At 40.9% G+C, this 15102-nt stretch overlaps 1 protein-coding gene across 11 annotated transcripts in view; it reads right to left on the reverse strand.

Annotated features, from left to right (window-relative positions):
* Positions 1-15102, reverse strand: part of LOC138748799 (ryanodine receptor 1-like) — a 394433-nt gene that overhangs the window by 290334 nt on the left and 88997 nt on the right. For all 11 annotated transcript variants that reach the window (XM_069909562.1, XM_069909560.1, XM_069909558.1 and 8 more), the window contains 4 exons: positions 11819-12035; positions 10042-10146; positions 2103-2206; positions 1937-2020 (listed from right to left, as the gene is read on the reverse strand). In XM_069909562.1, coding sequence (XP_069765663.1) covers positions 1937-2020; positions 2103-2206; positions 10042-10146; positions 11819-12035 — 510 coding nt within the window. The remainder of the gene's footprint in view (positions 1-1936; positions 2021-2102; positions 2207-10041; positions 10147-11818; positions 12036-15102) is intronic.

The following is a 15102-nucleotide window of genomic DNA, read 5'->3' on the forward strand; positions in this document are numbered from 1 at the left end:
TTGTCTTCTTGGAACCTACATATGACTGGAGGCGACGCTGCACATGTGCTCACACCTCCTCTCCCCAGAATTCGGGGCTCCAAACAGCAGTCCTTCCAAGTGAAGCAATACCACTTGCGACTCTGCCGGGGTCATCTACTTCATCTGGTACTCCCATTGTGGTCTGCTCTACATTGGAGAGAATGGATGCAGACTGGGAGATCCTTTCGCTGAGTACTTCTGCTCTGTCTATGCAATAGTTGGATTTTCCAATGGCCACCCATATATATATATATATATAATCTTACCCTCCTATCCATCCATGGTCTCATGAACTGCCACCATCACAAATTGGAGGAGCAACTTCTCATCTTCCATCTGGGCACCCTCCAGTTTCTATTAAAATCTTCCTCCCACCCCCCAATCTTCTTCCCCCGTTCTCCTTTCCTCTACTTTGTCTCTCTCTTCCATCCATCTTCTTTCACAGAGCCAAAATTAATTCTCACCTCTCCTCTTATCATATCCAATTAACACCTTTTAGCTGTTGGTCTGGACTCCTCCCCCTCCCATTCTTCTCCCTTTCTCTCCCCAGTTTTTAATTCCGATGACTGACTCCTTTTTCCTTACACACTGAAGAAGGGCTCTGGCCGAAATGTCAGTAATATATCTTTCCCTCCTATGGACCCCACAAGACCAACTGAGATCCTCCAGAATTTCTGTATTTTTACTAATTTTCACATCATATTTATTGTCATGTAATTAAACAGAATGTCACATTACACAAAATTTCCTCAAGTCTGCCATAAAACTGGCAAAAATTCTCTATTAGCCTTGCCCTGCACCACTTAGTCAGAGAGAGAAAAGTTACTCCAGTCACCTGCTCTCAGAATCATCTTCAGTAACTTAGCTACAACCGACATCCTGCCTTCTTTGACCTGTAATTCCATGTCTTATCCTTGCAGACTCTTTCAAATAAAGATAAATTAGATGCCCTCCATTCTTCCGGCACCTGACCATGCACAATGATGATCTAAATCTCTTCTGGCAGCTTTGCTTCCCTTTGGACACATTTGATGAAGCCCCAGGGATTTAATTGTCTTTGCACATTTGAAGCCTCCATTACAGATTGACTGGAAGACACCACCCACACGCTTGATGAAGCCCCAGGGATTTAATTCTCTTTACACGTTTGAGCCTCCATTTCGGATTGACTGGAAGACACTGCCCTCATACTTGATGAAGCCCCAGTGATTTATTTCTCTTTGTACGTTTGAACCTCCATTGCGGATTGACTGGAAGACACCACTCTCACACTTGATGAAGCCCCAGGGATTTAATGCTCTTTGCATGTTTTAAGCATCCATTATGGATTGACTGGAAGACACCGCCCTCACACTTGATGAAACCCCAGGGATTTAATGCTCTTCGTACTTTTTGAGCCTCCATTATGGATTGACTGGAAGACACCGCCCTCACACTTGATGAAACCCCAGGGATTTAATTCTCTTCGTACTTTTTGAGCCTCCATTATGGATTGACTGGAAGACACCGCCCTCACACTTGATGAAACCCCAGGGATTTAATTCTCTTCGTACTTTTTGAGCCTCCATTATGGATTGACTGGAAGACACCGCCCTCACACTTGATGAAACCCCAGGGATTTAATTCTCTTCGTACTTTTTGAGCCTCCATTATGGATTGACTGGAAGACACCGCCCTCACACTTGATGAAACCCCAGGGATTTAATTCTCTTCGTACTTTTTGAGCCTCCATTATGGATTGACTGGAAGACACCGCCCTCACACTTGATGAAACCCCAGGGATTTAATTCTCTTCGTACTTTTTGAGCCTCCATTATGGATTGACTGGAAGACACCGCCTTCATTGCTGCTGGTTACACATTATTTCATTACACAGACTGATTCCCGCCTCTGGAGGAGAAGAGATGAAACGTACGGTTTGGCCAATTTGATCTTCTTCAGATTTTCTTCTGCCTTTTCATCGGCCATTCCGACGTGGCAGCCCAACGCCAGCAGGGTTCTGCAGAGACACGATCACAAAAGTGGCCATTCATTAAGTCTGTGAAGCTGAAACAGTGTCACAGGAATTGGATGGTACTTACTTAAGAGTTTCACCCGACATTTGTAAGTTGTAGTTTCTCTCTGGTTCAGGTAATCTATTAAATTCCACAAGACAAGGATGCAGTTTCTTGTTGTCATCTCGGATCTAAAGGTAGAAACAAAGCAGAATGATTCATCCCTGAGTGTAAAACAGGACTTTGGTCCAACAAGTTGATACTCATGTTTAAAATGATTCTACCCACACTTATTTTCTTCTCCCAAAATTCCCATCGACTCTCAGAGATCTGACTACACACACACACGTATAATTTGAAAATCATGCAAATCAGATACAGGTTAACTACTATTGAGAATATACAGTGGTCAGTTAACCGATCAATCTGCCCATTTCTGAAAAGGTAGAACAGGAGCACCAAAGGAAACCCACAGGGAAATTCCACACAGTGCTGGAGGGTTAGGATTAAACCCACTCTCTGGCTCGGAGGTAAAAGTGAAGCGCAAAAGTCTACAGATTGACCAGCTGAGTTTCTCCGGCATTGTGTTTTCACTTGAACCACAGTGTCTGCAGACTTTCATGTAATACTCCTGTCTACTGCAAAATCTCTTCGAGGAGTGCCTACCCTGAAGAAGTTCTCCGAAGGGAGAGCTGTGGGATTCTTTCTCACAGCTCCCCGTCTGTTATCCCTTTGACCAGCTGAGTTGCTCCGCGTTTTGTATTTATTCAGGCTCTGAGGTCGCAGCTCAACTCTCTTTGCAACCAAATGGCCTCTAGTTCCTGCATCTTCCCCAATCAAAAATAATGATGTGCCTTTACTTAAAATAAAGGCTGCATTGAAAAGCCAGGGAACGACAAGCCAGTGAGCTGAACAGCAGGCAAGGGTAAGTTACTGGAGAGAATCTACTTGCATTTAGAAAGGCAATAACTGATTAGGGATAGTCAGCATGACTTTGTCTTGGAGAAATAGCATCTCACAAACATGATTGTCCAGACAAACTTTAGCAAGGCCTTTGATTAAGTCACATATGTTAAGCTGGCCTGAAAAATCAGATCAGCATTGCAGACTTTGGTGTTGCACTCAGATTACATGAAATCCAGGGTGAGCTGGCCAATTAGATAGAGAATTAATTTGAGGTCAGAGGGTAATAGTCGCGAGTTGTCATTCAAATTGGATGCCTGTGACTAGTGGTGTACTGCAAGAATCAGTGCTGGGCTCACTGTCTACATGAATGACTATATAGTGAATATGGTTAATAAGTTTGAAGATGACACCAAATTTGTTGCTATATTGGGCAGTGAAACAGGTGATGAGGCACCTGGATATAAATAAAATAAGAGGGTTATGGACTGTGAGGTTGGAAAGGTTAGATTTATGATGGAGTAGGATTATTTCATTTGGCACATCGTAAGATGAAGGGTTTGTACAGCGCTGTAATGCTCAGTATCTCAATCTTTTACTCGTTAATTCTGCGGCCAACCCGAACAGTTCCTCTCTCTCGTTGGCCAACCCGAACAGTTCCCCTCTCTCTCGTCTGCCAACCCGAACAGCTCCCCCCTCTCTCGTCTGCCAACCCGAACAGTTCCCCTCTCTCTCTCGTCTGCCAACCCGAACAGTTCCCCTCTCTCTCGTCTGCCAACCCGACCAGTTCCCCCCTCTCTCGTCTGCCAACCCGAACAGTTCCCCTCTCTCTCGTCTGCTTAAACTTTCGATGATTTCAAATTCAAATGATGAAATTGCAAAAGGTGCGGCTTCTTTGAATTCTCACAAGCTGCAAGTGGGATGTCGTCTGGAAGATCCGCTCCATAAAACAAGCTCTTCCCATATTTTCATCAAATTGCTGATGTACTTTATCCCTGTTTTTCTTATATTCAACCTAAATGTTCTGAGTAAATCATCTTAGTAATGCAATGAATAGGAACTGGTGCCAACAAAAAGAATATGGGCACTGATGTTTAAAAGTGTGCCAAGTGACTTGCTACATTTGCACTTCAGGGTCCTTGGGGTCCAAATCCATACATCTCTCAAGGTCACTGTGCAGGTTGATAGGATAGTTAAAAAGGCATATGCGATGCTGAAATTCATTTGTCAGGGATTGCTTTCAAGAATTGAGAGGTCATGTTGCAACTCTACAAATCTCTTGTGAGACCACATTACAGTGAAGGGGTGGGGAGGGGGGGGGGTGGGAGAAGTTTAGGGGAGACATCGGGGGCATTTTTTTATATATACACTGAGTTGTGGATGCCTGGAATGCTTTGCCAGGAGTGATGGTGAAGGCTGAAATATTGGGGCCATTTAAGGAACTTTTAGGCAGGCGCATGGATGAAAGAAAAATAGAGGGTTATGAGATAGGAAAGGTTTCTTTTTTTTGGTAGGAATATATAGGTTGGCATAAGACTGAGGACTGAAGGGCCTGTGCTGTGCTGTAATGTTTTATTTTACAGCAGGATTAGATGAACTCAGAATGTGGGCCAAGGAGCATTAGAGAGAATTTAAACTCTGACAAGTGTGAGATGTTGCACTTTGGCCAGTTAAACCAGGCCAGAACTTAAATAGTGAAAGACAAGGCCCTGAAAAATGTTACTGAACAGAGAGACTTTGGGTTACAGGTACATAGCTCCACAATAGTGGAAAAAGAGATTCGACACACTGCTTCCTCAATTTGGGCATTGAGTATGAGAGCAGGGAGGTCATGTTACACCTGTCTAAGACATTGAGGTGCAGAGTTCTGGCCAACCAGCTATAGAAAAGATGTGATTAATAAAAAAATAATATTCACAAGAACGTTACCAGGACTGTTGCGTTTGAATTATAAGAGGCTGTATTGGATAGGACTTTTCACCTTGGAGTGTAGGAGGCCGAGCGGAGACCTTGGAGGTTTGTAACTCATGAGTAGCATAGATAAGGTGAAAAACCATAATCTCAAAAACATTTTTAAAGATACAGCACAGTAGAAGGCCCTTCCAGCCCATGAAACCTGTGCCTCTTCAATTACACCCAGTTAAGCCACCAACTCCAATTATTTTGGAGGGGGAGGAAACCAGGGCATTCAGAAAACCCAGACTCGTCACAGGGAGAACATAAACTTACAGACAGTACTGGATTGAATCCAAGGTCGCTAGTGCTGTAATACAGTTGCGCTAACCATTCCTCCACAGTAGGGAAATCTTAAAGTGGAGGACATAGGTGGGAGGGAAATGATTTTAAAAAGGACATTAGGAGCACCTTTCTCTCACAAAGGGTGGCGGTAGATGGAATGAGCTGTAACAAGTGGAGAGATGGTGTAACTGTAACATTTTAAAGACATTTAGGTAGGTGCATGGATAGGAAAGATTTAGTAACATATGGGGTGAACACAGATGAATGGGAATAACTTGATTAGACTGTTTGGCATGGTGTGTTGGGTCAAAGGCTTTGTTTCCATGATGTAAACTCAGTCTGTGGAAATATCCCAACTGTTGACTTGACAAGCAAATGCAAAACTTTGTAGCAGCAACCATTAGCATTGTCCTATCAGACGCTACAGACACAAAAGAAATTCAATGCTGCCAAAATAAATGAATGCTTTTCATATTATTGCAATGTACAGATGCAATGATGGTCTTACATGCTAAAGCTTCAAAGTTGCATAAAATACACTGGATTAATGAAAAAAATTAAAAGGAAGAGAAAATACCATGGTGACAAAAAATGCAACTATGCAGTTTAAATTGGCAGTATACAATAGTACTGGAGAAACTCAACAGGCCATACAGCATTCATTAGAAGAAAAAAAGCAGCAGTTGGTGATTCAGGCCTGAGTCCTTCAGGAATGTAGTAAATTAGGCAGATCCCTGAATAAAAAGGTGGGGTTAGGGGAAGGAGCACAAGCTAACAGGCAAGAGATAGAAACAGGTCAGAGAGTAAAAGAGAAAGAAACTGAGAAGTGATTAGCGGAGAGGGCTGACAGCTAAGGATGGCTCTCTGATAGAAGGGAAGCAGATGATGAGCTGGAGGGAGACAGAAGGGTGGGGCGGGGGGGGAAGAGAGAGAAAGAGAGAGAGAGAGAGAGAGAGAGAGAGAGAGAGACCTGGGGAGGAATTAACAGAAATTGGAGGTCAATATTGATGTCATCTGGTTGGAGACAACCAAGATGGAATAAAAAGTGCTGTTTCTCCACTTTGCATGTGGCCTCAATTTTGAAATGGGAGGACCTTACTATTGCAGTGGACAGCCAATGTGCTCAACAAATCCATCTTCCAGAATGAGTCCAGTCTCCCTGATGGAATGAAGATCCTGCATCATGAGCATTGGATGCAATAAATGACACCTATGGATTTACAAATATTGCTTCACTTGGATGGACTCTTTTTACTCTGAATAGTGGTGATGAAAGAGTGGTCTCAGGGGTGGGTACCAAGAGATCAATTTGTGGGAAGGGATGAATGGACAAGGGAGCTATCCCTAAAGAAAATGAAGAGGGAAAGATCCTTCTGCCAGAGAATTATATGTTAGATGTGGAGGTTGGTGGAGTAGTAAGTAGGTCAGGATGGAGGGGAATCCTGCCCTTACAACATCTGGGGGTGGAGGTGAAGTGGACTGGGCAGATGTGGGGAAATAGAGAAGATGTGCATGAGGGCTGAGTTAATGGCAGAAAAGGGGAAGCTATGTTTTCTGAGGAAAGAGGATATATCATATGTTTTGGAATGGCTCATCCTGAAAACAAATGAAGCAGAGATACATCAATTGAGAGAAAGGAATAGGGAGGAGTCACGTGATGGAGTAGTGGCCGGACGGTGAACTCCAGCCCTCTCCAGAAAAGTCGGGAAAAACAAAGGAAAACACAAAGGCACAGAAATAAAAGTTACAGAAAAGTGAGTATAAAGGTGGAAAGAAGATGGCGACAAAAAAAGAAAAATCGAAAGCAACGGTAAGAAGAGAGGAAGAGAAGACAAAGGAGGAAAAAGGTGAAGGCCTTACCTGTCCGAAGAGGCCCGCTGCGGAGAGAGAAACCCGCTCCCTCAGGTCGGTAAATAATGGACTACAAAAATGGCTCGCAGAGCCGAGTAAAAGTGCGCAACCGCGCATGCGCGATACTTCGCGCGTGCGCGATGCGAATGAAAAAAAACACACCGACGGGAGGGGGGACCAGCTGGGGAGTCGATCTCCACAGCCGGCAACGACAGCTGCAGAACACCTGCAGCAAGAAGAGACCACAGAAGACAATAGAAACAAGAAAGAAGAGGAGGAAAGGGCACCAAAGAAACAACAGATGGCCAACCCAGAGGAAGAAGAAGAGGAAGAGGAAGAGTACAGAGAAATAGAAGAAGAAAAGAAAGGCAAGGTAAAGGATATACTTGCTCTTATTAAAGGATACATGGAGTCATTTAAAGAATGGCAAACACAGGAATTTAAGGATTTAAGAAAAAGAATAAACAACACAGAAGAGAAAATAAATAAAATGGAGATGACCTTAACAGAAATGGGAAAGAAAATGGACAAGATGGAAGAGCGGGCAGTAGCAGCAGAAATGGAGGTAGAAGACTTAAAAAAGAAATTGGAGAAATCTAATAAAAAAACTAAAGAGACACAAGAACTACTAGCTCAAAAAATAGATACAATGGAAAACCATAACAGAAGAAATAACATAAAGATAGTGGGCCTTAAGGAAGATGAAGAAGGCAAGAATATGAGGGAGTTTATAAAAGAGTGGATCCCTAAGACCCTAGGATGTCCAGAACTACAGCATGAAATGGAAATAGAAAGGGCACATAGAGTATTGGCCTCTAAACCACAACCACAACAAAAACCAAGATCTATTGTAGTAAAATTCCTAAGATATACTACAAGAGAAAAGGTACTGGAGAAGACAATGGAAAAAGTAAGAGAGGGCAACAAACCACTGGAGTATAAAGGGCAAAAAATCTTCATTTATCCAGATATAAGTTTTGAACTCCTAAAGAAGAGAAAAGAGTTCAATACAGCAAAGGCGATTTTATGGAAGAAAGGGTATAAATTTATACTAAAGCATCCAGCGGTATTGAAAATATTTATTCCAGGACAACAAAACAGACTATTCTCAGATCCAGAAGAAGCACGAAAATTTGCAGAACAATTACAAAAATAGACTGAGGGAGGAAGACGGGTAATGAGAGTTAAAATGATCACGATTGATATGTATGTGGGTAAAGACAAAAATAGACTGAGGGATGAAGACGGGTAATGAGAGTAAAAATGATCACGATTGATATGTATGCGGGTAAAGAGGTATAAGAGTGAATAGAGACAATGAGCATACATAAATGTATCTGTACTTAGAGGAAAACATAGATAGTATAGACAAGAATTAATAAGGGAAGGTAATGGAATAGAGAGAATAAGGAGGGAATTAAAAGAGTGACCTTTGTGACATATGAAAAGTGAAATCTTTTCTGGGGGAGGCTGGGTGGGGGGAAATAGCGGTCACTGCAAAATCAGTTGACGCTTGCGAGTGGATTCGCAAATCCAAATGGAGAGGGGAGATGTGGTTGTCCGACAAGGGATAAAGGACAACTCAGGAGGTGAAGGGGAGATTGGGGATAAATAAGATAGAAATAGGAGAATAAGGAAAATGCTGTAGGAATGTTGTCTTATAAAGAGTTGAAAATAAGAAAACAGAAATGGAAAAGGAGGAAAGGTAATGATGGAAAAACGGAAAGAGAAGATAAACAATATATTAAAGGGCTACGCTGAACTATATGTCTTTAAATATTAATGGAATACATAACCAAATTAAAAGGAAGAAACTACTAAATTTAAATGAATAAATGTATTCCATTAGAAAAAATAACAGATAGGTTAAGAAATAATATTGAAATATTCGAGCAAGTATAGGAGCCTTACATTAAATACAATAGCGAAAACCTACCGGGGACAAACAGTACCTAAGTTGATGGAAGGAGAAGGAAAGAAAAGAATGGACTCAGTAGAATTTCTGGTGTAATTTTGTTGAATGACAACATTGTCTGACTGGCTTAATGCAACCTAGATTGTATACCTAAAATGGATGAGAGGGGGGGGTGGGGGGGTGGTTTGGGAGGAAAGGGGGGGGGGGAGAAAAAGTCACTGTATATGTGTGAAAAAGAAATAGTGTATATCATGGCTAATGTGATTTATGGTGTGAAAAATAAAAAATTTAAAAAAAAAATAAAAAAAAAATAAAAATTGAGAGAAAGGAATAGAATCCTTACAAGAGACAGCATGGGAGGCAGTGTAGTCAAGGTAACAGTGGGAGCTGGTGGGTTTATAAAAGTGGGCTTGAACCCAAAACACTGACAGCTTTTTGCTTCCTCTGGATGTGCAGTGTGACATGTTGAGTTTCTCCAGTGCTTTTTATTACAGCATCAGAACCCAACATCTGCAGATTTTCTGGTTTACCTTAAAAAAATAATTTAGACATCAGCACGGTAACAGGCTATTTCAGCCCACGAGTCTGTGCTGCCCAATTTAGCTTCACCCCCGGTACGTTTCCAACGGTGAGAGGAAACTGGAGGCCCTGGGGAAAACCCACACCAACATGGGGAGAACGTACAAACTCCTTACAGACAGCGTGGGATTCAAACCCTGGTTCTAATCGCTGGGGCTGTAAAGGCGTTACACCAGTTGTGCTGTCCAAGTTTCAAATCAGCAGTTCCTGAAGGGTAGGTTATGCTTAGGACTTGTGAAATTTCTCTATTTTGGTAAGACATATAATACACAAAGAATGGAGTGGTGGAAGCTTATTTTCAATTAATATGGCTAGACCAATGGAAATTAAGGATTCTCCATTAGCTCCCACATTTATTAACCTGGTTTTCCTCTGATACAAAACTTTCAGATTAGACCGATGATTTTTATTAAGAAAGTTAATGGGTAACAAATAAAAAGCTTTTACTATCATATCAGAAATAAAATTCCACACATTAACATTTTTCACAACATAGTGAGATCATATTTTGAGGCAATGTCCTTAAAAATAATTCCTTACTGTGCCATATGTCCAACCCAACTCGATCTTTGTCACAGACCATAGTTCATGGATGTTTTCAGCTAATTTCCCTCGTATCCGTTCCAGATGAGGTGGGAGAACAATCTTGGTGATTAAAAAAAAAAAATTCCTGAAATGAAGCCACTAAAATTTCATCAACACTTAAATCATTATGTCAAGACATCGTAATAGATTTATGTTAATCTTTAATTTAATGTTAAACTATATTTCTTTTATAAAAATATCTTAGTAAATTATAGAGTTAAAATATAGTATCTGTATTTTTAGCGATTTTGTAGTGGGTTGGTACTGGGTCACACACAGGTCACAGCACATTTATAGAGAACCATTGTTTTCTGAGAAGGGTGTTCCTTCTCGGCATCTCCTGACAGACAGCTAATGGATTTCAGGTGGGTGTTAATTATTCGAGAACTGCTGAGAAAGCCATCTGTTTTTAATGAAAGCTAAAGCCTCTTGAACAGAGATGAGGTCAGAGGTTATTATGGATATGGAATGGTTTTGAAAAAGGAACAGAATTTTGGTAGAAATGAAACTAATGGTCATATGGTTTCCAAGAATTGAGACTCACCTCGATGATGATGCAACTGTTGCATGATTTGGAGAAATACATTACTGAATTCAGACATTCTGAAATCAGTTTTGGAAGAGTTCAGTTTGGAAACTACAAAAGTCAAAACCCCTGTGACAGGGGTTGAAATTTTATGTAAGACAGGGTTGAGTTACAGTAACCAGAATTGGTGCTACTGTTGTGTGTTACTAAGACCATTTCACTGTCTCTTTGGAAAAGACAACAGAATTCTACTGGGTCTATTTTTTGTGTGGCCACTTCATTTAAATACTATGTTGTTAATAGTTTAATTTAAAAAATTATTTTGAATTTACCATTGTATGGTGAATTTTCCATTATTGTTCCTGTGTTAGTGCTACCAAAGTCCTTAAGTTCCAAAAATAATTAAAATGGTTGTTAGTTCATAACAATATCAACAAGAACTTCGTGTTACCAACTTGAAATAAGATCATGAGGTTAAGGATAATCATTAAGTCTTTAGAACCCATCAGACAAATTAATTTAGAAATATTGGAGCGATTTCTCCCTCAATTCCCAGAACTACTCAGCTAACAAAAGGCGGCTCAGGGGTTGCCAAGAAATGCAATTTTTATGACCTCATGAAATATTATAGCATTATAATAGATTTACAATAATTTTTATACTGGGTATATTAATAGCACTCAACCTATTCTTAAAGAATAAGAGCTGGAAATGTATTTTTAATAAATTTTGAGCCAGATTGTGGTAATAGTTATCTGGTAACATTTCACATTCTACACTGCCTCTGGACCCAAGGGCATTCCATAATGACCTGAACAGAGAAGGCAAATACAGTTAATGCTAGCCTCTCAGCTCTAAACTAGACGAGAGATAACCAAGGAAATTTGGAAAGTATGTAAAGGCCTTCAATAGTACAAGCTGTCAAAAGACCCACAGAAAAGTTGGTGCAAGCTGTCTGCCATGGAGCATCAAGGTTGTTGGGAGTCAAACAGTTGCAAAAATTAGTGCAAATATGGGGCAAATGGGATTGGAGCAGGGGTTGAAGGGTTAATTTCAAACCATGAGAGGATTGGAGGGACTCTGCAAAAGGTAAAAACTAATGTTGTCAAAAGCTTCAAAATCTGATCAAGTACATTTACCACATTTGTAAATGGAAAAAGCTGAAGTCTGAATCCACTTAAAAAGAACCAATGGTTAATGAAGTACCTGCGCTGTGTCCACAGGAGACGGAGCAAATGCAGTGTGTGACAATGACTGTACAGGGCCCAAGAGGTTTCGAATGCCATCAAAATCATGCTTATATTCTTTGATAGGTTCTATTCTCATTCTTTCCTTTGGTAATAATGCTTCATAACAAGGAGAATAACCAGGTGGAGGCATGAACTTAAATTCACCATGCCTACCACCCAATAAAAATCGAACCCTACATACAAAAATTAAAAGCATTTAAAATCAATATAAAACAACACAATTGAGACTTTACAGATCAAGTCAAAATAAATAGCCAAAACTCAGATCCTGTGGAAAATCCACCTTTGCAATTCAATTCTTAATTGTTAAAATTGAGCCCGCATTCACCACCTCAGCTGGCAGCTCTTTCCAGACTCCCACCACTCTGTGTTTAGAAAGTTCCCCTAAAATTTTCCCTTTTCACTCTTAACTCATGTCCTCTGATTTGTATCTCGTCTCCCCTCAGTAGAAAAAGCCCATCTACATTTACTCTGTCTATCCCCCTCATAATTTTAAATACCTCCATCAAACTATGGTCCAGAGAAAAAAAGTCCTAACCTGTTTAACTTTTGCCTATAACTCAGTTCCTGAAGTCCCGGCAACATCCTAGTAAATCTTCTCTCCACTCTTTCTATCTTATTGATATCTTTCCTGTAGTTAGGTGACCAAAACTGCACACAATCCTCCAAATTTGGCCTCTCCAATGTCTCATACAACTTTACCATAACGTCCCAACACTTATACTCAATACTTGATTTATGAAGGCCAATATGCCAAAAGCTCTCTTTACAACCCTATTCATCTTTAATGCCACTTTCAGTGAATTGTGTATCTGTATTCCCAGATCCCTCTGTTCTACCACATTCTTCAGTGCCCATTTACCATGCTCACCCTTTTTTGCTTTGTCCTTCCAAAATGTAACACCTCACACTTGTCTGCATTAAGTTCCATCTACCATTTTTCAGTCAATTTTTCCAGATCCCTCTGCAAGATTTGAAAATCTTCTTTGCTGTCCACAACACCTCCAATCTTAGTGTCATCTGCAAACTTGCTGATCCAATTTATCACATTATCAGCCAGATCGTTGATCTAGATGACAAACAACAATGGTCCCAGCATCAATCCCTGAGGCACACCACTAGTCACAGGCCTCCAGTCTGAGAAGCAATCATCCACCTCTACTCTCTGGCTTTTCCTGTCCAGCCATTGTTGAATCCTGTTCACTACTTCACCATCAATACCTAGTATCTGAATCTTCCTGACTAACCTCCCATGTGGGACCTTGTCAAAGGCCTTACTAAAGTCCATGTAGACAATGTCCACACCCTTTCCTTCATAAGCTCTCCCAGTAACCTCATCAAAAAAAAACTAAGGTTGGTTAAACATGACCTACTGCGCACAAAGCCATGTTGACTATCCCTAATCAGTCCAAATAATTGTACAACCAATCTCTTAGAGCATCTTCCAATAATTTACCTACTACTGACGTGAGGCTCACTGGCATCATTTCCAGGGTTACTTTTGGAGCCCTCCGATCCTCCAGCATCACACCGTGGCTAAGGACATTTTAAACATTTCTGCCAGAGCCCCTGCAATTTCTACACTAGCATCCCTTGAGGTCCATTGGAATATTTTGTCAGGCCCTGGGGTTTTATCCATCCTTATTTACTTTAAGACAGCAAGCACTTCCTCCTCTTTAATCTGTATAGGTTCCATGACCTCACTACTTCCCATGACTCTATGGCCGTTTCCTGAGTGAAAGCTAATGAAAAGAAAAACATTTAAAATCTTCCCCATCTTTTTTGGCTCCATACAAAGCCAACCACTCTGATTTTCAAGGGGACCAAATTTGTCCCTTACCATCCTTTTGCTCTTAATATACCTGTCGAAATACTTAGGATTTTCCTTTACACTGTTTGCCAAAGCAAACAAAGTGTCTTTTTTCTCAATTTTTTTTGGACATACAGCATGGTAACAGGCCATTTTGGCCCATAAGCCCATGCCACCCAATTACCCTTCACCCCCAGTATGTTATGAACTGTGGGAGGAAACTGGCACCCTCAGGGAAACCCACATAGATACAGGGGGAACGTACAAACTCCTTGCGGACTATACAGGATTTGAAATTGGGCTCACTTGCCCACGCCAGTCATCACCCTCTGCACTACTGGGCCACTCCAGATCTAGTCAAGCTACATGTGGAGTTTTAAAAAGTCATCCTATATTTAAACCTCCCATCACTGCGAGTCCCTCAAACCTCTTATCTCTGCTCTCTCTAACCATTCCCACTTTTACTCATTCCACAAAGACCTAGACCTCAGCTACTGGGCTTCTCAATTTAACTTCCTTCTCATGCACCTCTCGTCACTCTTCAGAGCCTTGGAAAAAGTCTTGGTCATTGATCAAGCATCTGGTCATCTCCCTAATATGGGTTCAGTATCAATGATTGATTATACTCCCGTCAGACAGCTTGAGGAAGATGTTGTTCTGGAAGGGGTTAGGTTTTACCATCCTAATTTCTTTCCTGAGATTTTTCTTGCATGTTTAATACTTCTCAAGTATATCATTTGCTCCATGTTGCCTATACCTGCTAAACACCTCTCTCTTCTGAACCAGATCCCCACTATCTCTCGAAAACCAAGGTTCCCTTTGCCTGCTAACCTTGCCTTTAATCCTGATAGGAACATACAAACTCTGTACTCTCATCGTTTCAACTTTGAAGGTCCTCCACTTACCTCCAACATCCTTGCCTGAAAACAACTTATCCCAATCCATGCATTCTAGATCCTCTTATTTCCTCAATATTAGACTTTCACCAATTTAGAATCTTAACCTAAAGCCCAGACCTATCCTTCTCTATAATTAACTTGAAACTAATGGCATTATGATCACTAGACCCAAAATGCTCCTCTACACAGAGGAGCTGTCCTGTCTCATTCCCGTACATCTATATATTGATTTAGAAAACTTTCCTAAACACGTGACAAACTCCAACCCATCCAGCCCTTTTACAGTATGGGAATCCCAGTTAATAAGTGTTTCCTGCAGCTGTCTGCTACCTCTCTACTGATTTGCTCCTCTAATTCTCGCTGACTATTGGGCAGTTTATAATACAGCAGTTGGAAAGGAAGTTGAGGTTGGGTAAAATAGAGGTTAGATTTGTTTATTGGTAAAATTATTGTGTGAGAAGGCTCTCTAGGTTTCATACATTTTCTTTAATTGTCCACCTCCACAGCCTTGGCTAACACTAAAGAAATGTA

This window comes from Narcine bancroftii, chromosome 13, assembly GCF_036971445.1.
Source record: "Narcine bancroftii isolate sNarBan1 chromosome 13, sNarBan1.hap1, whole genome shotgun sequence".
NCBI lineage: Eukaryota > Metazoa > Chordata > Chondrichthyes > Torpediniformes > Narcinidae > Narcine > Narcine bancroftii.